Source organism: Neofelis nebulosa, chromosome 2 (assembly GCF_028018385.1).
Source record: "Neofelis nebulosa isolate mNeoNeb1 chromosome 2, mNeoNeb1.pri, whole genome shotgun sequence".
In the NCBI taxonomy this organism is placed as follows: domain Eukaryota; kingdom Metazoa; phylum Chordata; class Mammalia; order Carnivora; family Felidae; genus Neofelis; species Neofelis nebulosa.
The window spans coordinates 14,494,345-14,518,221 of record NC_080783.1 but is presented as its reverse complement, the minus strand read 5'-3'; the positions used below and the strand labels follow the sequence as shown (position 1 = coordinate 14,518,221).

The following is a 23,877-nucleotide window of genomic DNA, read 5'->3' as shown; positions in this document are numbered from 1 at the left end:
AGGGAACAGCCATCCCCCACCACAAACTCACGAGGATGATTCACACACGTTCCCTTTCATTTTTGCACGTAATTCCCCAATTGTACACATACGGGCATTCCTTTGCTAAGTGCCTACTATGCGCCTGACACTGAGCTCAAGACTATTGTAAGAGCAACTTCCTCGTCCCAGCAGAAACGAGGAGGAAAGCAAGAACTGTGGGGGCGGATAGGAGTAAGCAAGAACACAGACATTGGGGGAGGAATGACGGGACCTGGACTTAGAACCTGGGCTTCTACTGAGTGAAGAGCTGTGAGGGTTTTGTGCACAGGAATGGCATGATAAAACTTGTCACCTTTTAACAAGTGTGTTGGGAACAGGCCGACAGGGGCCGGGGCAGGAGCAGGGAGACTGGTTAGGAGGCTACTGGAATCATCCAGATGACCCTGGACTGAACCACGGCAATAGCAGCTCAGTGATGCAAAGGGACCATGTTGGGATACATTCTGAAGGTACAGCCCATAAGCTTGTACCGAGGTTTGCGTTTGCAAACTGGCCCATGTTTCCAGCACACATGTGCAACTTGGGATCCATCTGATAGATTAATAGCTGATAGAACGCCAGAAGCAAGATATTAGATGTCGTTATCTGTTACAGACTTCCACTTGAACTCTAGGCTGTGGGAAGATATGCCACATTGCCCTGCTGATGCTGTAAAGAAATTTCCATTACTCCTTCTCCAGAATGTCAAATTCAGGATCTAAGATGTCTTCAAATCTGAAAGAGCCAGATGGGGTAAGACAAAAGGAGCCTGGGCTTTGAGGTCAGACACACTGGGCTGCAACCTTCAGTTTTGCACCCGGGTTTGCCTTGGGGCATCGTCCCAAGCCCCACTTTATACCACGGATGATGACCCCGAAGGTGGTCCCAGAATGTGCTTTTCGGCTTTCGTGAGGAACCGTACGGGCCAGTATGTAATGAGCCTCCTGAGGGATGGTTTGTATGCCCAGTGCAAAGATTTAGAGAGAGATCTCAGGTATGGCCAAGGAGACTCAGGGCCTCAAGAGTGAAGGAGAGGAAGGTCGGAAATCAAGTACTTGAACTACCCGCCTGAGAATGCTTTTGACATAATGGTAAGCTAGGTGAAGTCTAAAGAGGCTTCTAAAGGAAAACGGGCTGGTGTCTCTACTTTCCCAGTGCGAAGAGATCAGTCGACTCCCCAGCAGCCGTGACGTCAGCTCGTCGTGATGGCATTACAGTCATCCCAGCTGACCTCTCTTCCTCTGTGTCCTTGGCTGCTAAGCAGCCTTCCGTGGTGATGTGGGTTCTAACTAGAAAGAAGTCCTAAAGAAACTTGGTCTGCTTGCAGACAGAATTCTCATTGTAAACAAACTGAAATTCCACATATTAATTAAGCCACTAAGATACATGTTTTTATTCCCTATTCAAAGGGGGAAAAAAAATCAAATGTTGGCAACGGTGTGAGGAGATTAGCAATAGGAATAAAATAACGGGCGCCTGGATGGCTCAGTCGCGTCCGACTCTTGATCTCTGCTCAGGTCATGGGCTCACGGTTCATGGGATCGAGCCCCAAGTTGGGCTCCACGCTGACAGCTCAGAGCCTGCTTGGGATTCTCTCTCTGCCCCTCCTCCTCCTCTCTCTCTCTCTCTCTCTCTCTCTCAAAATAAACAAACTTAAAAAAAAGAAGCATAAAAAGCTTAAAATCTACATCTTCTTTCGGGGCACATGGGTGCCCCAGTCAAGGTTAAGTGTCCAACGCTCGGTTTCCACTCAGGTCATGATTTCTGTCTCGCGGGTTTGAGCCCCACGTCAGGCTCTGTGCTGACAGCGTGGAGCCTGCTCGGGATTCCCTCTCTTTCCCTCTCTCTTTCTGCCTCTCTCCCCCATGCTGTCTCTCTCTCTCAAAATAGGTGAACTTAAAAGAATATATATGCATCTTCTTTGACCTAGTAATTCCTACTTTTAAGCATTTATCCTGAGAAAATACTTGCAAAAGTGGGCAAAAACGAGCATACAAGCGTGCTGAGTTTAGTATTTTTTTTTTAATGTTTTATTTTTTGAGAGTGAGCCAGTGGGGGTGGGGGGGAGGGTAGGATGTAGGAAGCAGGCTCCGAGCTGTCAGCACAGAATCCAGCCAGGGCTCACCTTCAGGAACCACGAGATCATGACCTGAGCTGAAGTCAGATGCTCAAATGACAGAGCCACCCAGGTGCCTGAAAGTTTTTAAATAGCGTATTCATGAAAATTATATTCTAAAAATCCATAACCTAACTTCAGCATGGTAAACATTGGTAAAATAGCCGCATGATGGAACAAGGGGATACTGCAGCCCAGGATGGACGATGTTCCACTGCACACACGCGCACCCCCCCCCCCCCCCACCTCAGTGGACTAGAACAAGGATTTATTTTTCCCTCATAAAATGGCTCCACGGGACGTTCTCCGTCAACACGTACTTCTGAGACCACTGTGGGCCACCCACGGGGGGCTGAGCCGCTTACCTGCAGTTCCATGCTTCTGCAAGCACTTTGCCAGCTGAGGCAGGTCACGCGGCCTCACCTAGGCCGCAGTCGCGGGGTGTGTCCCGCGTGTCCCACGGCCCAGAGTGCCTGTCCACCCCAACTGTGCAGCAAGTAAAAAGGCTAACGTGGGACTCCGCTTTTGATACAATAAGCTGTCTGTAATACAGTACAGCAGGTGGGGAAAATGGCATGGCCCCTTAAAAATGGGTGGCCCGGTCAGTGAAGGGTCGGGACTCTTGACTTGGGCTCAGATCACGGTCTTGCGTTCGTGAGTTCGAGCCCCGCGTTGGACTCTGTGCTGATGGCCTAGAGGCTGCCTGGGATTCTGTCTCCCTCTCTCTCTCTGCCCCTCCCCCGCCTGCTCACATGCACGCACTCTCGCTCTCAAAATAAATAAACTTAAAACAACAACAACAGCACTGGAAAGACGTGCAGCATAAGGTTGACTGTGTTTTCTCTGGGCGGTGGTAGGACAGAGGCTTTTAAAAAAAATCTTTGTTAGACTTTTTGGTGTTATCTTTTTATTTTCCTTTTCTGTTTATTCCTTTCTATTATGTATTATTTTATTACATATTATTTATTCAATAAAGGTATATACTGCTTTGAAAAAAGCACAGTAAATGAATGCCTTGCTGGTTTCTCAATCAACTCATCAGTTCTCTTGGGTCTGAACCACGCTGTTTCTTCGCAAAACTGAGCTGTTGACGTGGAGAACTAGGGCACGGAGGCCGGTGTCTCCAGGGAGTCTAGATATGCTGAGCGATCTGACTTCAAGGCCGCACAAACTTCAAAGAGATGATGATACCTAACCCCTAACGCTTACCTGACACACTCATTACACGCTAGCACATCAGAGCACGCGGCATGGAGAAGGCAAGTGCTTTCAAGTCAGGATCTTCTCGGTTTCCTCATCTGTAAAGCAGGGACAGTAACGCCCTGTAGGAATGTTGGCAGATCAAAGAGCGCAACGTAGGCAGAGCTCCCCGCACGCACGCGCAGTGTGCTAGTAAGTAGCATTATTGCCCTATGTCCAGATCAACTATAACAAAAGCTGAATTAAGCAACAGGGTAACAAGCAAGGAACACTTTATTGTGTATGCATATTCTCAAAAATAACACAAAAAAACAGAACCCACAAACAGGAGCAAAGGACAAAGTTTTCTAACTCTCTGGGACACACAGGGCACCATGTCTTATAGAAACGTAGCTAGTACAAGACAGAATGCACTAATCAACATTGCCCTTTGCTTCCCCAGTCAAAAAGGCTATAGAGTAAAACACTTTAAATTGTATTCTAATATAAATTTGTTGCACAATTAAACCTCAATTTACTCAAAGAGTTACTGTATAGTAAACTACAGAAAATAGAGTAGGCATTCAAATAATCTGCTCACAATTAACAATTAAGCAATAGACACTCGAATAAATACAGCATGTATTACTTATTTGTTAAACCTCACACTGATAATGAGCAGATGCTTTATCATTAATAGTAACTGGTTCCTTACATTTTAGGAGACACCAGATCCAGTAACGGAAGTAGAAAGTAATTTAATGAAAACTCATTTTAGAAAATATTTCCTTGGGTCTGAGTCACTATGGTATTTATTACATATTCAGGCCAGTTTCAACAGTTTAAAAATGTAGGTACTAGCAAACTGAATTCTTTAGGGACAGAACCAAGTGACGCATTCGAGAGCACTATTTTTTGTTTACGTCCGCCAGGCAGCAGGACAGAAGCAGGACATAGTAAACAGAGATTTACAGTGTACTGAATAACGTTTCCGGCTAATGCTATGCCGGTGTTTCTATCATTTGCGTTAAACAGGGCAATTTTAGAACACATCTAGGATGAAGAATTGACATTTCCTTATCATTTACATAACTAGATCTAAACGTGAGGATTTTCTCTAACATTCTGTACTTTTTAATCCCATTTGTAGAAATTAGCGTGAGTATTCAGGAATGGAAAAACCATAAACTGTTACTTGAAGAACTATTTTAAATGACCTGTTTAAGAGCAACGCAGTCAAAATAAGGCAATAACTAGAAGTCTAGCGGTATTTTCCTTATGTGCCCAGTCAGCAGAATTGAGAAAATAATTTTTGCCCACCTCTATAAAAATATTACCCCATTTGCTCCCTAGTAAGTAGTAGAGACGAGACAAGCCTGCCATGTGTGTTTTTAAAAAGGAAAGCGATTAACAGACTCTGATGGAGACAGAAGTCAATCGAAACATTCCTTCCTTTTCTGGATACCCCTCTCTAGTTCTTTGTTATATATGCCTTTCCTCCTTGGCGTATATTAGCTTAACCCCTTAGCAGGTGCTCTCACAACCTTATATTGTCTATAGAACACTGGGTTTTCCATTAAGAATTTTTTACAGTAAAAAAAAAAAAAAAACGGCTGAAAGCTATGGCGTGATATTGTGCTGTCTACCATGGACACGATAAAACCACATTGGACAGAAGTTAAAGGCAAACAGAACCACAGTTCAGTACTCTTTAACACGGCCAGAAACAGATCATATACTATTTTCCTTTCAGGACTTCATGAAATCCCCAGGATAGCACCTTTGTACGAGCTGGACCATTAACTGAACGAAATCTAACATTCAATGCTGCCCTTTAAGATCCCACCCCTCAAGCTTTCTTCCAGGCTGTGTATCATATGTTTTGGAAAGAGCTTAAGAAATGTTATTAAAGGTGATATAACACAAAAATTATAAGGAGCAACAAAATCCTTCAGTAGTATTTCTGAAGGCAAGTCAATTTTTAATGCAGATCATTCTAGATCATTCTAGAATCCTTTCCTTATTATTTGCGTCACTTGGCCATTAAGATATCTTAGTTTAACTGCCTGCCTTAAACATTATAGTAGTCCCTCTCAGCCGTTGTGAAAAAACAGATTTAGTCCCTTCATGGTATCGCTCAGAACAACCACGCTGTCTTGATACCCCAACACAGTGACGCAGTAGTTTCTATCAGTATCCACCAGTAAGACTAACAAAAACACAGTTGCTCTCTACTTTAAAATCTGTCTTTCAGAAAAGTAGGCCTCTCTCCACTCACTTGCACAGACCTGAACAGGTACGTGTACTACTGTGAAAACAAACAGTCCAAGAAATAAATACTGGAATATTAAAAGACAGGCTCCCCCTTCCCCACTTCTTCCCCATCCTGGTACTAAGTGGCCACAAACTTTTAAAATGCCATTTGACACGAGAGAATTCGCTGGTTGTTATGAACGTGATTTACAAGGTAGGAATGACTGTGCAGGACCTGGTGAACAATTGCTGCTCTGGGTTGCCCATTCCCTTCTATGAAATATTAACAATATTCCTCACAGCAAAGAGTCAACACAGTTTAAAAAGCTCTGGAGTTCTTTTCTGCGGTGTATATCAAATTGCCACAATATCACAGGGGCTCATCTTGAAACTACAAACCGAACGCACGTGTCTTTTCAGAGGACTGCGCCGTTCCGTAGAACAGAACGATCGCTTCCCTTCGCAGTCATGCTGGTAGCTGGGTGGGTTTTCCATTTTCCATTGGTCGTTTCTGACTGTAGTCAGGGAGTCAGGCGGCTCGTGTGACTCCCACGTTAACAGCACCATAAATACGTTTTGTCCTCAGAGCACGTCTGGGGGAAAGGGAAGAAGGTGGGCTGCCCGGGTTAATCTAGAAATTTTACAGCTCGCTTAGTAACAACCGTGAAGGTTGGCCGTGGCATACGGTCTGGGAAGAGGAAGCAACGAATGTGCCAAACACCGAGGGCAGATAACGGCCCTACCTGCCCAGAACAGGGATCCTTCAGAAGTTTGTCCATAACTAAGTGCACAGGATCCTCCCACGCGGACAGTAAGGAAGGAGGGGCCCTCTGGGCTCTTGAGTTCCTGCTGCGCCCCTCAAGACGGAGAGAGCATGTTCTCCTCCCCCTGCTCCCTGCTCTGACGACAGAGCCACCGAAGCCGACAGAGCCACCGAAGCCCCCGGAGGGCCCGCGAGTCTGACGGAAGGGGGCTTGCACCCGGAACTGCTTTAACAAAGTTCTAAGCATTGGCGCTCTTTTGTTCAATAGTTTTTCCTCTGAAACTCGCATTTGCCCAGTCGCTCCTTCAGCACACACGAGCTCCCTGTTCACGAGGGAGCCTTACCGAGGTCACTTCGTCCCCACAGGTCGTGCCACAAGCGCCCCCAAACACAGGTGACATGTTTTTCTTTTTTAAAAAAATGTTGCTTTGTCGTTTTGGCGGCTACTGGCCATTCCCGTGATGGGGACGGTGGCGCCATTGGGGAACGGCTGCATTTGGTGAAGGGCGCCTCTGGGAAGGTGCAGGCCTCGCCCGGCTCCCGGATCAACACGGAGAAAACCCAGTTGCCAGACTGCAGCCCACCACAGGCGTCATGTCCCAAATCTGCAAGAGAGAGAAGACGCCAGCGAGGCAGCGCTCGTCACGGGCTCCGAAAGCAGAGCTCACACTGCAAACGGCTGTTAAACTGGAAAAGGGGTCAAAGGAACTCACTCTCTCGTTCTTCTGCTATGAAACCTTCTCAAGATCTACAGTGACAAAAGCACACAAACCGTTCACTAAGATGTGAAAAAAGCTTGTAAGCGCTCTCCTGTCACCTGAAGATTTCATCACAATGTTTGCTAGACATTTATTTTCATTTTTAATAAAAAGCCGGCTGGGGAAAGCCCCTATTTTGAAGAATTAAGAGATAAAGCGTGCCATGATTTCACAACTCCAGAGCGGCACTGAGTCTAAAACGCTAGCTTTTAGTATCTGTGTTAGCGACCGAGGGATGGTAAGAAACAACGTGTGGTTATTTCTTACAAGTAGGAAACCTTCTGTCCAGGATCCCAGGACCACCAGCAAGGGAAGGACGACCGGCGGCAGGGGTCGGCTAAGGCGCAGACGAGCTGCGAGGCAGGAACCCTGGGCAGATGGCCACACTGGGTGCCAGGCCCCACCAGCTACCCCGAGGACGGATGCGGTACCGGGAAACACTACCGGAAGGAGCCCCCACCAAGGGCCTGGGGACTCACAAACACGCGACTTGTTACTCAGGGTTTTCAACCAGCTGCAGGTAGCATGGCTGCTTGTAAAAAGGAAAGGCGAGCCGGCCGACCGGGAATGGGACAGACTAGAAGTCTTCCGTCCACGGCACGACCACGGAGCCATCTGCACGCACACGCTCGTCGGGACAACCAGGCAGGTTACCTTTACGATGCGGTCGGTCCCACAGGTCACCATCAGTCCCCTGGCAACGTCCATGGACATGTGGGTGATGTTATGCTTTCCTTCATGGAAGGTGGCTAGAGAAGTCCGACTGACCAAGAGAAAAGAGACCACTGAAAGCTCAGCTGTTTCTAGAGCTAAGGAAAGAGTCTTCTTAGCAACATAAAGGAAACACAATGAGAGTGTCCACATTTGCTCCTCAAAATGTGCCTACAGTGAAGTTTATAATTAAAGGATGACAGAAGGCACGATCAGCTGCGAGACTGTTCTATAGAAGGTTTGGCAGAACTCCCCAGATAATGGATATGTATTGTTTTAGTGGGAAGGCTTATATATTCCTAGGCACTAAAAAAGCACTTTTAATAACGGCAGAGGAACTAGGGGCACCTCGGTTGGGCGTCTGACTTCAGCTCAGGTCAGGATCTCATGGTGCGTGGGTTCAAGCCCCGCGTGGGGCTCTGTGCCGACCGCTCAGAGCCTGCTTCGGACTCTGTGTCTCCCTCTCTCTTTGCCCCTCCCCCACTCGCGCTCTGTCACTGTCTCTCAAAAATGAATATACGTTAAAATTTATTTATTTTTTTTTAAATAACGCAGAGGGACTACACTGCATGAGATCCTGTCCTGTGGGTAAGACCCTGGCAGGGAGGCTGCAGGGGTCGAAGCTTCTCTGCGACCTGGAGCAGCTCTCGGGCGCTGGCTCTCACTCTGCCCCTGTGCCCGCAGCCTCAGTCTCCTCGGGAACGAACTGACCCCAGCAATGCTGCACTCGCCTTTCAACTTGGGGCTCTGCCACGGTTTGCCAGTCTAGAACTTTCTAAGATGATTCAAAGGTAAGGGAAAGAAAATTAAATTTCCAAGCACAGGAGAGCAAAGCTTGCAGCACGGGATGGACCGGCTCAGCCACCGCATCAGTGCGCGCGTGGCCTCGACCCTGCGCACCGCCCTGCGTGGTGCGGGGGCTCGAGAACGTCCCTCTGCTCAACTGCTCAACTCCCACGGTGTTTGGGACAAATGTGCCTAGGGTCGTAGGGCGAGGGCCGACGGGCTTCCTCAGAAACTCTTCACGGAGCTGGGAAGGGGCGAACGTCTCTCAGGCTGCTTCCCCCTGCAGGTGCACAGTAAGACAGAGACACACGAACACTCACTCCTCGTCTTTGATGGAGTCGTAGCAGGAATCGCACACGCGGACTTGGAACTCGAAGCCCATGACGGGGTAGCTGGAGCGCTTGCTGCTGCACTTGCCGCAGACAGCCTGCCCGCACTTCCTGCAGTGATGCTTGGGGGGGGGGGGTACCGGGAGGAGGAAAAGGAGGAGGTTAACGTTTGCTTCCGCTTCGGGGCTCCCGGTTTCCCTTCGGGGGAGGGGGATGGGAGCGGGGTAGACGGGCCAATCTCAACACTTGTCAAGGAATTCCAAATCTCCTTGCTTTACTGGTCAAATACAGCTTTCGCCTCAGTCATATCATCTGTCCGGATGTCAACAAACGACATTATTAAAACCAACTTCGAGTTCGTTTAGGAGCTTAAACGACTAGAGGTTTCAGAGGAAAAACAAAATCTATTCCTACGTCAGAGAAAAGCTTTGAAATAAGGTAATGTGCCCTCATTAAGAAATAAATATCCATAATCATATGTTTTACTACTTCTTTTAATCTTCCAAACTGTGATTCTGGAAATAAGGCTCGAGAACATTCAAAACAGACCAGTTATTATTAACTTCGACATACTCTCTTCCTACTAAAAGCTTAGTGACCTGTACCTTTCCTCTCTCCATTCATAAGATGGAAATTAATGTCTTCACGTTTCCTGCAGAAGGAGGGGTTATCTATCTCCCCCATCAGTTACAACACACTAGTTACCACCAGACACATGTTGTAGGAAACAGGCCAGGGATGGAATTCAGATTCCATTTCAAAGCATCAGAATGTTATCCAAGTGCTAAGATCACCCCTGTGTTACCTGCCAGTCTCATAACAGACCTTGCGGCAGCGTAGTTTTCTAAGTAAAATTAAAGAAAGTTCATTAATACACACAAACTTCAGGCCAATCCCTCACAGAGGTGCAAAGAAATAAAATCGGCATTCTTTTTTACTTACCTGCACAAATTCATATTCAATCTTAGTGCACTACCTTCGAGGTTGCTGTAGAAATATGGTTTTTTTTGGTAGAACTTTAGAATTACATGAATACTCAGTGATAAGAGCATCTTTGAAAGCTATAGGCTATTCAGGACATGTTTCTTTAATTAGAACAAAAAAAAGAAAGTACCAGAAACATGTTTAGTAAAAATGTTCCGGGTACACTTATATGGGACAATTTATGACTAATTTAAATTCCTAGTGTCAGAGTATTCCAATGAGGGCCAAACTGTCACATGTCTTTAACAAACCGCAGAAGCATAAGGCTTCCAGTCATATGACCTGCTTCATTCTAATTCTGTGCGTGGCTCGCATGGGATGCTGACGTAACAAGCAATTCTCCTAGACTGAAGGATCTCTCGTGTAGCTACAAGTAGGCACTCAGTGTTTTCTTGGGCATTCCTGATTTTCCAACGCAGGATAAAGCGACAGCACAGCTGGCCCCAGGAAAGGTCCCACTCGCTGTGAGTTACACAGAGACCGTGATATCAAAAACACAGGGGTTCGCAGCGTTTACAGGAAGAAGCAGGATTCCAAACAAAATGACGGACTAATACCACAAATAACAAGATGCACGATTAACCTAGCGACAACTCAACGTTGGCTACTCACCTGTCTCAACCCCAGCGTCTTTGTGTCCCACATCTGTTTTATGTTCCAGAAAAAGGGCTGCTCGCATTTCTGACAAGAATCGCTCTCTAACCACTGAGGAGCCTGGGGGAGGAGAAAGTCAAAGCCACCATTAGAGCATCTCCATGTTGACTAGGATTTCTCAGGTTACTGATACAACAGTTCTAGACCTTGTTGGTGCTGGCCAACAAGGAATTTAAAAAAAATTCCTCAATACATCATAGCGGTTGCCATATTCAATACTACCTGTGTTCAGTAATCTTTATCATCTTGGCAATGTTTACAGGACTGTCCGGTTTTTAATCTGTAGACAGGAAGGGGTAATTCAGTTTTCACTGGGAACTCCTAAGGGATGTCTTCGTAGATTTCTGTGCCAGAGTTGCTGAATATCGAAATCCAGTTGAGTGAAAACCCACTTCTTACAGAATCTGGGGGATGACCACCTGGGAAGTCTTGTGGGGTCACATCTCCCGGGGGCCGCTCCTGTCAGGCAGATTTGCCAGCCGGCCCCTCCGGCTCCCGTGAGCGGCTACCCTCCCGCGGGCACACGCACCGTCGGCACACCTCCGCCCCAGCACCGTGCTCTCTGGACTGTAATCCTATATGCACGTCTCGTTTCTCCCCACGAGCCTGTCATTCACTGCTCTCACTCGTCCTGATGTATGGACAGCCTGTCGCAGAGCAGGTCCCCAATGAATTTTTATTAAAACGGGACGATTAACAGTCTTGATGTCACTTTAACCAGAACTTAGAAAGTACTGCTCTAGACAGACCATTAGATTGCACCCGATTACAAGATGAAACTGTTAAAAGCCATTTATGAACCTCAATCACTTGTCATTACATATGTGCGATACAAAGAGGAGAGAACACGAATTTCTGTCAGGCCAAAGACTGCGAAGAAATGATTCTTGATCTTGAAAGTGCACACTCCAGAAAAATACACCTGGTGAGAGGAGACCATGACGGGAGAACGGCGGACACCGCATTGCACCGGCCCCACCGACCCTTCTAAAACTGTCAGTAAGACGGAGAGCCTCCAAGATTGAAGCCGGGACTTCTGGGGGCTAAGAACAAGTGCCTCTGCGTCCTTCTTTTGCTTCCTATTGCTTCAGGACTTTGGGCTTTCCTGTTTCTTACTTTAGATACGTCGCGAGAAATAACTTCTGCAAAGGACTTTCTGGGGGATGGGGAGCATCACAAATAGCACGAAGTGGGCTCGGACAGAAGAGGGGTTTCTCTGGATAACCGGAGAAATACTGGAAAGAAGGGAAGGCGAAGAAAAGGGTGACAGAGACGTGCACCCACGTGGGAAGGAGGACGGCCTTGCTACAGAATTACGTCTTCCGCTTCTGTGATCAACAGAAGTGGGAGGGGGGGGTGGGTATGGTGGCTGGGGAAGACTGCTCGGGAACAAGGCCCCTGAGGGAGGACACGGCGGGTCATGCCACCCACGGCATGGCGATGTCTGTCCGCAGGGAGGGGAAGCAGGTGCCGCTGCCTGGGCTCGGGTCCGGGACGCACGCGGCACCACACACCCGTGGAAGAAAGCTCAGGATGTCTTGACAGCAGCAATATCCAATATCCCAGCAGGAGCACCCACCTCGTGAGGTGGGGGAGGGGGGCGAGTCCACGTGTGGGAAGCGTGTGCATGGGGCCTGGCGTCCCAAGTGCCCCAGGAGTCCGGGCGGGGCACCAAGTATTTCTTGTGCCTGACGCCACCTGATTTTCAACACAACCCGAGGAGACCCGCAGCAGCGACACCCCCACGGTGCGAGCAAAGAGACCGTGGCTCTGGCGGCAAAGCGGCCGTAGGGGACTAGTGCGTAGCTGGCCATCTAGGAGACCCTAGCTCGCCCGCCGCACTCGACACAGCATCCCCGAATGGGTCTTCTCTCTTTGAATGTGAGGCTCTCCGCACGTGGTTCTGGGGCGTGGCCACACTCCAGCCGAGCCCTTACCCTCAGGAACATACAATTCCGTCTAGGGGCTTAGGAAAGAACATGCCTTGACTGAGCTGGGGTGGGGAGAGGGGCTTCAGGGAAGAAAGGTACGCTTTCCGTAACTTCAGATGACACACAAAAGACAAAATCAGAAGTAAACAGGCTTTCTGGAGCGTTTTGTTGTAAGAAGCACCCGCAACTTTCTTTCTTTTAATAGGATACAGTGCTATGCTCCAAGCTATCAGGAACCATCCTATTCTGTGCTTATTTTCTAAAGGGAATTTTTTTTTTCTTTCCTGAGAAGAGCAGAAGAGAACGCTAATCAAGCACTGTTTCGCTCTTCCTTACACACTGTTCCATCTGCCTGTGCCGCACAAAAGCGGCGATGTAACGAGAATAATCCCCCGCACAGCTATTACCAACTGTTGCAATAATCTGCATGGTACTAATGTGCACCATATTGAACATCCTGCGATCTACTAGTTTAAAATAAGGTTCTCTCTTGAAGTGGGTTCATTCTAATTATTACTTACTTACTCATTTATATTGCAGGTCAACTTCCAAAAAGGAGCCCCGCTAATTATGAGCTAGCAAGGGGGCAAATCTGCTTTCAGCCTGCCCCAATCAGTATTTCCCAGTGACTCAGTAAGAAATTCCAAGCAGCGTGGGGCTAGAGAATCTGGGAATAATTCTGTGTGCCCTTGCCTAAGGAAGACCTATAAATTGTACAAACCCTAACTCCAGGGCCAGAACCTTCTGTATCTGTGGGCTGTTTCCCTTTGCACTATACTCAGCTGGTTTAAAAAAAAAAAAAAAAAAAAAAAAAAAAAAGAGAGAGACAGAGACAGAGACACTACTAAAAACAATGCATCTTTTTGACCCAATTTGCTTCCCCACCAACACTGTCAACTACTGAGAGAGAGAAGCTTGCAGAGCGTGATGTGGAACCCGCCAGCATGCATGTGATCGGGGGGAATCTTCCACAAATGACTGAAAAGAGACGCGCCTACAAAGGAAGCATCCTGGGCGATGTCTTTTCTTTCCCTAGACGTACAAATGAACTCCACGATCGTGTACCCTTGAAGGGGGGAATCCTGCTTTTATTTTGTTAACTACTTTTTTCTAAAAGAATTTGCCAAGAATGAGAATAGTGGACTGAAATCCAAGTGGGTGAGCTCTTAGAAGACGCTCCAGCAGCACTGGCCCCAGGCGTCGCCCTCCCACGTGACCCCGGGAACACAGCCTCTGAGCGGTCTGTGTGCTCAGAATAAGACTGAAATACAACGGGCCAAGAGTCCAGGAAATTGAGCAGTATTCTAGGTGTTTGCTCTTGATGCCTGCGAGAGCAGCTACTGGAAAACACAGTTAAACTAAATCTTTGCAAGGAAAACTGTATGTAATATTACGCCAACATGATAGATAATTAATAACAAGTCAGCTTAAGCCTTACCAAAATATTTTGCCGACTCTTAAGATTTTCTGTTTGGTCTCACAAGTTTACTAAAAAAGGTGACAATCACTACTTCACGTTACGAACTTTGTTTTATTATTTACGGGGGTAGTCTGTTTCCTTCAGGAGATTCCAAGCTTCTTGCAGGCAAGAAGACATCGAGAACATGGCAGCCGTGAAGTCGGGAAATGAGTCACGTCGTGACTGTTTTTTTAATAAACTGAACCCCCGGGATTACGTCTTCTGTGGCACGTGTGGTACAAGTCACGCGCAGAATCTGGTGGGACGGTGGCATCCCAACCAACGGGGCCCAGCACGCGGGCCTCCGCGCTGGATACAGGACAGCGCCCTGAGCAAACCACGTGACCTCACACCACGCAGTAGGCAGTGCCACGCAGGAGCGGCAAGCCCTTGTTTCCAGGCATCGGAGCCACCCTCGAGGGGCTCAGTAAATGTTTCTGAAGTTGAAACGGAGTCCTCGGTCCTTCAACTCTAAAATCTTCTCTTTTGAGTCAACAAAAAGTCAGCTCTTCTGCTACTTACATCCCAGGTTGGAAAAGACAGGTAATACCCACGCTGGCAGACGTGAGAATGGAAATCCTGCCTGGAAGTCATCTGACAACATCCATAAAAAGCATTGAGAACGTACACATCTCCTGTCCCGCAGGGTCTACTTTCAGAAATTTGTCTGAAAGAAATAGCTGAACAATCATACAATGACGAGGTCATGAATGCTCACTGCAGCATTGTTTAAAATAGAAAAAAAAAAAAGACAGAGTTGCCCACAGGTGAGAGGACAGACTGGCGGTTGCCAGAGGAGGTGGTGGAGCGAGGGTGCGACGGGTGACGGGGATCAAAAGGTACTAACTTCCAGGTTGTCAAAGAAGCAAGTCCTGGGGGCGTGAGGTACAGCCAGGAGGCTGAAACCGCGCTGGGTACTCCGAAGTCACTGACAGGGTGACTCGCGAAAGTTCTCATCACAAGAAACAAAGATTTGCAACTGCGGTGGCGGATGCTAACCGGACTCACTGCGGTGATCGTTCCCAGTATGTGCGAATGCCGAATCACTACACTGTACCCCTGAAGCTAATACAGTGATATACATTGACTATTTCTCAATTAAAAAAGAAAAAAAAAAGAAAAAAAAAGACAGTGAGTTTGTTTAGACAATCAGAGTATCCGTCTAAAGAACCAGAAGCGGCTTTAGAAGGTGTCATCGGATGACTCTACTTCACGGAAGAGTGAACAGACAGAGAAACGACGACACTCCTCTAAACGAGGCCCCGCAACTCGTTAGCCGCGCAAACCAATCAGAACTCAGGTCTGCTGAAAAGAACACTACGTGGACACCACCCGGTAGAAAATAAAAGCAGAGAACAGTGACATACTTCCCAGGGAGACGAAAAGCACCTTGCTGCATCCCTCTCCCAGCATCCGCTGACAGGGACGCTGTGGGGCCCACTTCGCGCCCAGCGGCACCGGGGACCGTCTCCAGGCTGAAAACAGCCTTCGTGCAGTCTGCGGGCAGTGCTGGTCGCCGTGGAAGCCCTCTAACGGGCAGGGGTGCAGTGCAAAGTGACACGCTAGAGCCCGTCAAGCGACAACCAACGAGCACAAGGGCGCAGAGCGGGGCTGTGCTAGTCGGCACTGACAGCCGGCAGGGTGGGAACCCAAGAAGCCAGGTTGTGGGGGGGGCCCCTCCACATCAGCCTCGTCTTGCTCGTTCCCTTACCTCCTCTCTGCTAACGTCCATGTTCCACACTGCGATTCCGCCATCCGACGAACAGGAGACGAGCTGCCTTGTGAGCTGAAGGTAACACAGGGACTGTACCCTGTCACTGCAAACAACACACATCGGTCACTTGTCTCGACGTGGAAAAACACAGGCTCAAATCTCGCCCCTTGTTGGAACCAGCAACCGGCATTCTGCCACTTTCAGGTATGGTAATGTGGCCTCTGGCATACACTTTAGTTAGATGATGTGTAATGACTCTGTAACTTACTATACGGCATCAGAGTTTCTACGAAAGAAACACTACTTTCAAATCAGTCATTCAGCATCGCAGGCCACAGAGAAGACGATGGCTACAGCCCTCTGGGCCAATTCCTGTGGTCCATTCCTTTTTGGGGGCGCAAGATTCACCTACTTGTTCATAACGAAGAGCAAGGAGGGGTGACACCCTTACTGGAATGCAACCCGGAAACAATCTCCTGACCTACAGACTTGTGTGAAGGATCGTTCCTCGGCTACTTTGCAACCTGACTCTGCTTACAGTGGACAGCAACAGCCTACCCAAGAGCGAGGAAAGGAAAGGCCAATGTCCTCTTCCTCTGAACACTAGAAGGCAAGAACCTGAGTAATGCGACATCATGGCTCAGGTGACAGGGCCTGTGTCAAACCACACCCGCACATTACTTTTCAGAATAACCAAACCGGTTAGGCATCCAGTTCCAGACTGGCTTAGCATGGCATTCCGTGCAAGCTTCCCCGGCCGAAGTTCTCACCCGCAGTCCTTAACCCACCTGTGCCCTAAGCGGTTATTTCAAGAGGGTGACTCCTTGGGACAGACAGGTGGAAAGTGCTCTTTGGACAAAGAAGGAAGAAGACTCTGGGCTCTTTTTTTTTTTGCGGGGGGGGGGGGGGAGGGGGGGGGCGTCTGTAACACCAGACACGCAGGGCTAACAGAAAAGCAGTCCAAGTTAAAAGTGGACAGAGTGAGCCCCAGCATATGGCTGCCTTCACAGATGGGAGTTTGGAAAACAGAGTATCAGAATACTAATACTGCCCCGCCTCCCCCACACTCAGATTCTTTCCCCACCCCCACCAACAGTCACGCACTGGTGGCCCTGCAGCAGCAGTGTGCGGCCTTTCCTTCCTCCGATGTCCCACATGATGATGCTGTTGTCAGAGGCTCCTGAGAAGAGTAACCGCTGAATAGGGTCCCACCAGAGGCAGGCGATGCTACCTAAGGTGAGAAAGAGGAGAGGTTAAGTACAGCCCTGCACCTGCGCATACACATTCAACAGCCAGACCGAACTAGGCCCGGCTGAGCCCCTGAGTAAAACTGTATCTTTGTTGTGCGAAAGGGCCTTCAACACTTTATCACGAGTCACGGAGAAGACACGGCACACCTATCACCCAGAGTTATAAGACAGTGATCTGCAGGTGGACATCAAACTACTTTGAACACAAAGATGTTTAAGGAATTTTTCTTCATTCTGTACCAAAAAAAAAAAAAAAAAAAAGATACATATTTATGAAGGGTTAGTTCAGAAAAAGCTTTTGAGGGGAAAAAATAAAAGCGGACAATATTCAATGACAAGAGACAGTGAAGATTACTGTGGTCAACTTAGGGAAGATAAATATCTAGATTATTCCAGGTTGCCGGGGCCTTGCAGGTGTCTTACCTCAAGATGCATATGTGTAAGGAAATTAAATTAAGGGTCTCAGAAAACAAAATGGTCTGCACACAATTATGCCTTCTATCTTGGCTAAACTTGACAAATTTGATACCCTTGAGAAATCTTTCTACAGTTTTCTCTTTCAACAGATTTCTCTCTCGGTGGTTCTATTGATCACTGCTTGCCTAGAAAAAGTTGTCAATAAACTTAATAAAACCGAGCCAGTCACCCAAGTTAACACTTCTGGCAGGTGTAGAGAAAACCGATTAAGTCACATTCAAAAGCAAACAACGGAAACTAGTTTCTCACAGAGACTTAGCATAAGGGAAAAAAAGAAGCGTTCTGCAAAACTGGCTTCAGGGAACAACTGTGCATAACTCCTGACCCTATTTAATGCTGTGCCCTGTACACTTCACTGGAGGCCTGACAGCAGATAAACATGGTCCTTCGCTATAAACACTACTAAGCAGTCCCTAGAACCCCGTCTGTCCTTAGCAACCCAGAGAACACCCAGGAGCCTGGGGACCATGAGACCATTAGTCATAAACACAAGTGGTTTCCTTAGGGGCTGTGCCTTCCTGCCCGAGTACGTTCTAACTTACTTACCCCCCTTTGCTCTACAAGATCCCCGATCTGACAGACTCGTTTTCACTCAAATAGATTCGCTAGAAAGCACAGAGTATAGAGTGTATTGAACGTAGGATACCTAAAACACTATTTTCATAAGTTCATCATTAGTTCTTTCAACAAATCCCCCATTCTTCCATCGAAACCAGACAGTGCTCAAGTGTCTAATTTGTTACCCAAAATGGCCAAGTGAGTTTTAGAACTCTTCCTAGAGCCTGACCAGCTCACCGCACTGGAGAAACGATAAAATCCCACCCATTCTTTCCCCTCCGTCGCTAACCAAGCAGAAGCAGAACAGCCCAGACATCTCTCCTAATTGTATTGTCTACCAGCTCTTGTTCAGTGTCCTAGAAACTGACAAATTAAAAAAAAAAAAAAAATACAACATTCTTCCAAAGGTCTTACCATTTATAAGAATTTTAAAAGATCTTCTGAAAATAATTTAATTTAAAAAGACAAAATAGACAGTATTATCCACATGAACCATCTGGACAGGGTTTTGACGACACGGAACCCAGCCCAAGAGCCTACTTACAGTTAGCCTTCACTCTTTTAGATCTATATCCCCCATCTGGCTAATCAAACCGGAACCGACAGGTCATAGGAGCTGATCATTCATGAAGCCCCAGGGCCGAGAACTAAATCCGGATGCCCAGATTAGGTGAAGAACCCGTGGGTGATCACACAGCCTACCTTCATGTCCTTTGAGGGTTGTAATAACTGAACAGGAGTTCTGTTCAAGCTTCAGCAGGGTGATCTGCCCAGAGTAATCGCCAACAAAAGCATACTGAGTATCGTAATCATATCTGTGGAGAAGCAGTCAAGGATATATAACACAATCCATCCGAAAGTTGTAAAATTGAAAAATGTGCCCTTTAAGGAAGTAAGCACAAGCCTAAAACTATGAGACAAAGAAATACCCAACTGAAATTCGGGCAACACATATTTAAAAAAAAAAAAAAAAAAAAAAAGGCTTTTCAAGGCGGAATTCTTGGGAAAATTAATACTCATTCATTTGACAAGAATTCACTGAGTACCTGTTACTATTCCAGCCAATACTCTAGGGTATTGAAAAAAAAAAGGTAAGAGCTGACAGAGAAGACAGACATGAAAACAGGTAGTCATAATCAAACTGTAATTAAGTACAAAAAGGAAAACAATAATGAAAACAGCAAGAAAGAACTGGAACAAAATGGCTATTTATGAAATACCTCTGGAAATAATGTAAAACTGGTAGCAAATACAGACGCGAACCCATCTTTCTTTTGGCCTGGATGAGACAGCTTGAGGTGCAGAGGATGATTCATTTTAAGTTGCCGTGGAGAGTTTTAATCATCCAAAATGCAGTTATTTGAACAGTAGTAAACTTAAATTTTAAAAATACACGAACCATTGACAGCAACTCACTACTTTCTCGGTCACTTAATGGCCATAGAAACTGGTGGCCGAGCAGCCGTTTAAAACACATCAGGCTGCCCATTGCTTCAGTGCCAAAACACAGGTCAAGAAGAACACCACAGCCTGGGCTGTGCCTTTGTGCTTCTGCACCATTTTCTCTCAATCCATACGAGAAGCCTACCCATGACAGAAACACTTCCTTAGCACAGGACGAATCAAAGTATTTTTCCCTTATCTGAATCTCAAATGTATGGTACTGCTTTGAATGCTTATTTTAAAGACCTCATGCTGTGCATTCATTTGTAGCAAACATTTTTCATAAAGGCTTTCCGTGGAAAAAAGGGATTTACCGCGCCAGACATCCAACTCGGGAAAAGGAACTACTCTGGGGTATTTGCCTGTTGACAGCCTTGAGCGCACCGTCCCTGAGATACACCGCTGCCACGGGTCGCCTGTAAGGGCAACTTCTGCAGGAAACAAGTTCCAGACAGTAGTAGAAAACTGTGAAAGCAGCAATTTGTTAGCGTTCTGAGGACCCTAAGGCATCTCTGAGAATATTAAATGGATTATGAACCCCCTCCACATACACGCCGAGCAACTATAAAACTCCTTTAAGTCCATTTATGAACTCCAGGGTCACAAATCCTTATTATATTCTTTCAGGGTCTGCAAATGATCGAATAAAAGATCGACCCCCTTTTTGTTTTTCTTTATTCAACAAAAAGGTCTTTATTCTCACCTTGAAATGCAAAGGAATGAGGGGGTGAGGGGGGTTGATTAAGGAGGTTTAGGTTTCCAAGGTTTTGTATTAAAAACAGACAGTACTTCCCGGCAGAGAACAGCAATTCATCTGATAATGATTTTTAGTAAACCAACCAACTCTATACCAAAGAAACGCGGACACAGAACTTCTTGGATTTTATGTGAAGTACGCAGGAATCGCTCAATCTCTGGATCTCAACCGCCAATTCACGATCAGATTCGAAAGGAACGGCGGCGACAAGGAGGCGCTGGGCAGGGGAAGGGCCGGCCCGCTGAAGGATACTGTAAACACGAAGCCCAGGAAGTGAAGAAGTGCCTCCCGAGCATGTTCCCGCTGCGGGTGCACATCCAGCTGACGCACTTGTCGTGGCCGGTGCTGATCACCCACTCGGCAGCCACGCTGAAGATAATCGCAGACACTCGGTTCTGATGAGCTGCGGGAACACAAAGGGAAGTCTGCGCCCTTCACGAAGAAACGTGACCTTCCGAATCCCAACGGAGGCGCGCGCCTTCTCGAGCCGGCTGGCCTGGGGGCTCCCGGTCTCAATTACCCTACCACGGAAACGCCCGGAGTTCCGTGAGCCAGCTTTCAGATGACCTTCCCAGCCCCAGCTCAGCACCACACACTTTCTTTCCGTGGCCCAGCTGCCCTGTGTCCCTACTTGGGTGGACGATGGGAAGCACAGCTCACTGAAAACTGATGCTCAAGAGGGATTCCAACAACAGATCAAAGAACAGACTTTTTTTTTTTTTTTGGCTGTACTCAAGAGAACATTTTTCCTTTGCTATTAATTATCAGTCCCATATGGAATGCGGTAGTCTTTTCTTAAAGGAACAATTTTTTTTTTTATAGTCGATCACTTTAGTACTTTGACCTTTTAGAAAACACTGACATTGTGAGCAGGAGAAGTTCAATTTTCTGAAATTAAAAAATAGTGCAAGCATTTTGATTCTGAAATATTTTCTGTTTGTCTGAAACTTTTTGTTATTTATAAAGACAAAGTGTGGAGTTCTGTATTCCAAAATAACAGCTGAGAAAAAGGAAGGCATTCTATCATGTGACCTGTCAAATACTTTCGTTTCCAGGTTGATTGCAAGCCACACTAGGGCAGTAACCTGTCTAGTCTACTTCATCTAGTATAGGACCTGGCATGCAGCAGGTGTTTAATAAATGCCCAGTCTGATGAATGAAGTTAGAGGCTGGACAGAGAAACTGTTTGACCTTGCTCTCAGCTGTACAGGCTGCTTCAAAAGAATTGAGGGACTCTTTCTCATACATTAATTCGAAAACACTACAACTCTATGAGTATATGGGCAAAATCATCAACAGACATTCATAAAAGATCACAAATGATCAACACTAAATAAAGCTTAAGTAACTTTTAAACTGAGAACTTTTTGACTATCAAACTGGCAAAAAACATTTGTAAGAGCAATGTTGTACAGATTTGATGAGCAGATACTTTCAGCTACTCGTGGGATTGTAAAAATTCACACTATTGCTGGGAAGAAGTTTGTAAAAGAAATCTAGAGCATTAAAAAACTTGTTAATGTTTGAGCCAGCTACTCCATTTTTAGGCATCTGTCTTAAACAGAAGTAACCCAGGGCTAGGGGATTAGAGTCAGAATAATAGTCAAGACACACACACACATACACACACACGCACACATACCTGTGTATGTGTGTGTGCGCATGTGAATGTTTCATACGCTCACCTATGTATATATACACTGTCATACAGGTCAGTGTGTGTTAGCGAAAAATGGAAGCACTACCCATGCTCCAAAATAGAAGAATGGGTAAATTAAATCTGACCATGCACCCAATGGAACAGTATAGAAAATTTTGAACAGGGATAAGCAGGAAAGGATGGCAAATATCTCTAAGACTTAATAGCCTCCTGTATAATTGGGGAAACACCACTAAAAAGTTCACGTGAAACCTAATTTTGATCATAAGAGGCAGTGTTCTAGTTCTGTGTGCGTCTATCTACACACATATATATGTAAGTATGTGTGTGTATCATAATTACCTGGGTAAGTCTTGATAAAGTTCATTTTATTAAAATCTTCAGAAACATGAAATTCCTAAAAGTAAACACATGCAATAAGAAAACAGTCATGGTTTTAAAAACAGGAACTTAACTTTCAAAACAAAGGAAAATCCAAACCTAGCTATGGCCAGAGGTGGGACTCAAGATTAACTCTAGAAGAATACTATGGAACTGCTTCTTTCATCAGGCTTGTCCTCAAGCCACTAGTTCTTTTGGGGAGCAGACCGAATACGGAAGGTGCTGTGGACCAGCACAGTATTTTTCTGCAGTTCTCCCTCTGCGAGTGAGAGCTTTGTATTCCTTCTCCCTCCACTGCAGAGGAGGGCTTGTTAATTTTGCAGTCCCGGTTACGCTGAGCATTCCTCAAGATGACGTCCGTAAAGCAAAATTACAAAGACCCATTATGAACAGAGTTCTCAGCTACACTGAAAATACGGCATTGGGTACCTCAGCAATGTAAGGGGGAAATTACATATATTTCATACAGAACACGTACAAAAAAAAGGAAGTGTAGAGGTTGTGGGTGGTTTGCTTTTTTAAAATACCCTGTATCTTCCTAATTTTTTATAGACAGGGCAATACTTTATAAGTAGGAAAAAATAAAAGTATATACTTGTTAATGAAAAAATCAGCTTCAGCATAAAACGAAGACACAACTCTAAAGAAAAAGCACTATGAATTCTATTGATCGATGCTAAGTGATAAGTTCTTAAGACTCTAAGTAACATGGACATTGTGAATTGTTGACAAAAAGAAAAAAAAAACTCACAAAGGAATACTGATCCCTTGCTCTCCATCTTGGTATTGGAAAGTACAAAAATGTACCAGTATATATTACCATATATGTGTGTGTGTGTGTGTGTGTTCATATACGTACTATAATATATATTATATATCCTCAGATGTAAGATAATATATATAATATACAGTATATATGCCCAGTATAAATGTACTAGTATATATCACTGTATATATACTCATCTGTATTGGGTGGAAAATCTACAGATGATGTGCTAATGAACAGTAAACAGATTCACATTGCCCCTTTGCACTGAAGAGCTGTGTGTTTTTTCTATGCTGTTCTATAATCTACCCCCGAACCGGGAGCCACAAGAAGGGTCCCTGGAGAAATCAATGCGCAACCACTGCCACCACTGGAGAAATTATTTGTGCTTCGTGGCTTCTGGTTACACACGTGCATGCACATTGGCACAGTATTCCTATAAAATTTTCAGGAGAGAAACGAGAACATTTGCATTTACGGCTCCGTGAGGCATTCACCGCAGCCCCAGACTGACAGGCGAGGAGCTGAGCAAGCCTGACCCTGCCCGCCGCTGAGTGAACTGCTTGGGCAGGGGGCCTGTCCTTTCCACCGGCTTCTTCCTTCCTGGCTCTTCCACACACTCGAGGCCTCTTTTCGTTTCAAAACCAAAACAAGCAAAAAACCAACAAAACTGTTTTTAACAATCCTCCGACTTTCTTCGGCCCCTTCTCTGAGATCAGCCCACACTGGCTGCCCTCGGGCCCTCCAGCTGCTCTCTCCTGGTCGTTCTTCCACCCACCGCCCGCACGGCGCTGCCACCACTGCAGAGAAAGGGCTTTCCCTTCCTGGGATGTCCCCAGGGTCATCTTCCAGGCCTGACCTCATCCTCTCTCTGCTGCACCTGACAGTTACTCACCCCCATGTGAATTTCCCTGCCTCTCTGCCTTC

The 23,877-nt window shown here is 46.3% G+C and overlaps 1 protein-coding gene across 2 annotated transcripts in view; it reads right to left on the bottom strand.

The window, feature by feature from the left end:
- Positions 1 to 3,592: 3,592 nt before the first annotated feature.
- Positions 3,593 to 23,877, bottom strand: part of WDFY1 (WD repeat and FYVE domain containing 1) — a 45,907-nt gene continuing 25,622 nt past the window's right edge. For both annotated transcript variants that reach the window (XM_058703246.1, XM_058703256.1), the window contains 9 exons: positions 22,146 to 22,200; positions 20,396 to 20,546; positions 18,646 to 18,758; positions 16,763 to 16,889; positions 15,656 to 15,761; positions 10,513 to 10,614; positions 8,908 to 9,038; positions 7,745 to 7,853; positions 3,593 to 6,937 (listed from right to left, as the gene is read on the bottom strand). In XM_058703246.1, coding sequence (XP_058559229.1) covers positions 6,878 to 6,937; positions 7,745 to 7,853; positions 8,908 to 9,038; positions 10,513 to 10,614; positions 15,656 to 15,761; positions 16,763 to 16,889; positions 18,646 to 18,758; positions 20,396 to 20,546; positions 22,146 to 22,200 — 954 coding nt within the window. In that variant the 3' untranslated portion in view covers positions 3,593 to 6,877. The remainder of the gene's footprint in view (positions 6,938 to 7,744; positions 7,854 to 8,907; positions 9,039 to 10,512; positions 10,615 to 15,655; positions 15,762 to 16,762; positions 16,890 to 18,645; positions 18,759 to 20,395; positions 20,547 to 22,145; positions 22,201 to 23,877) is intronic.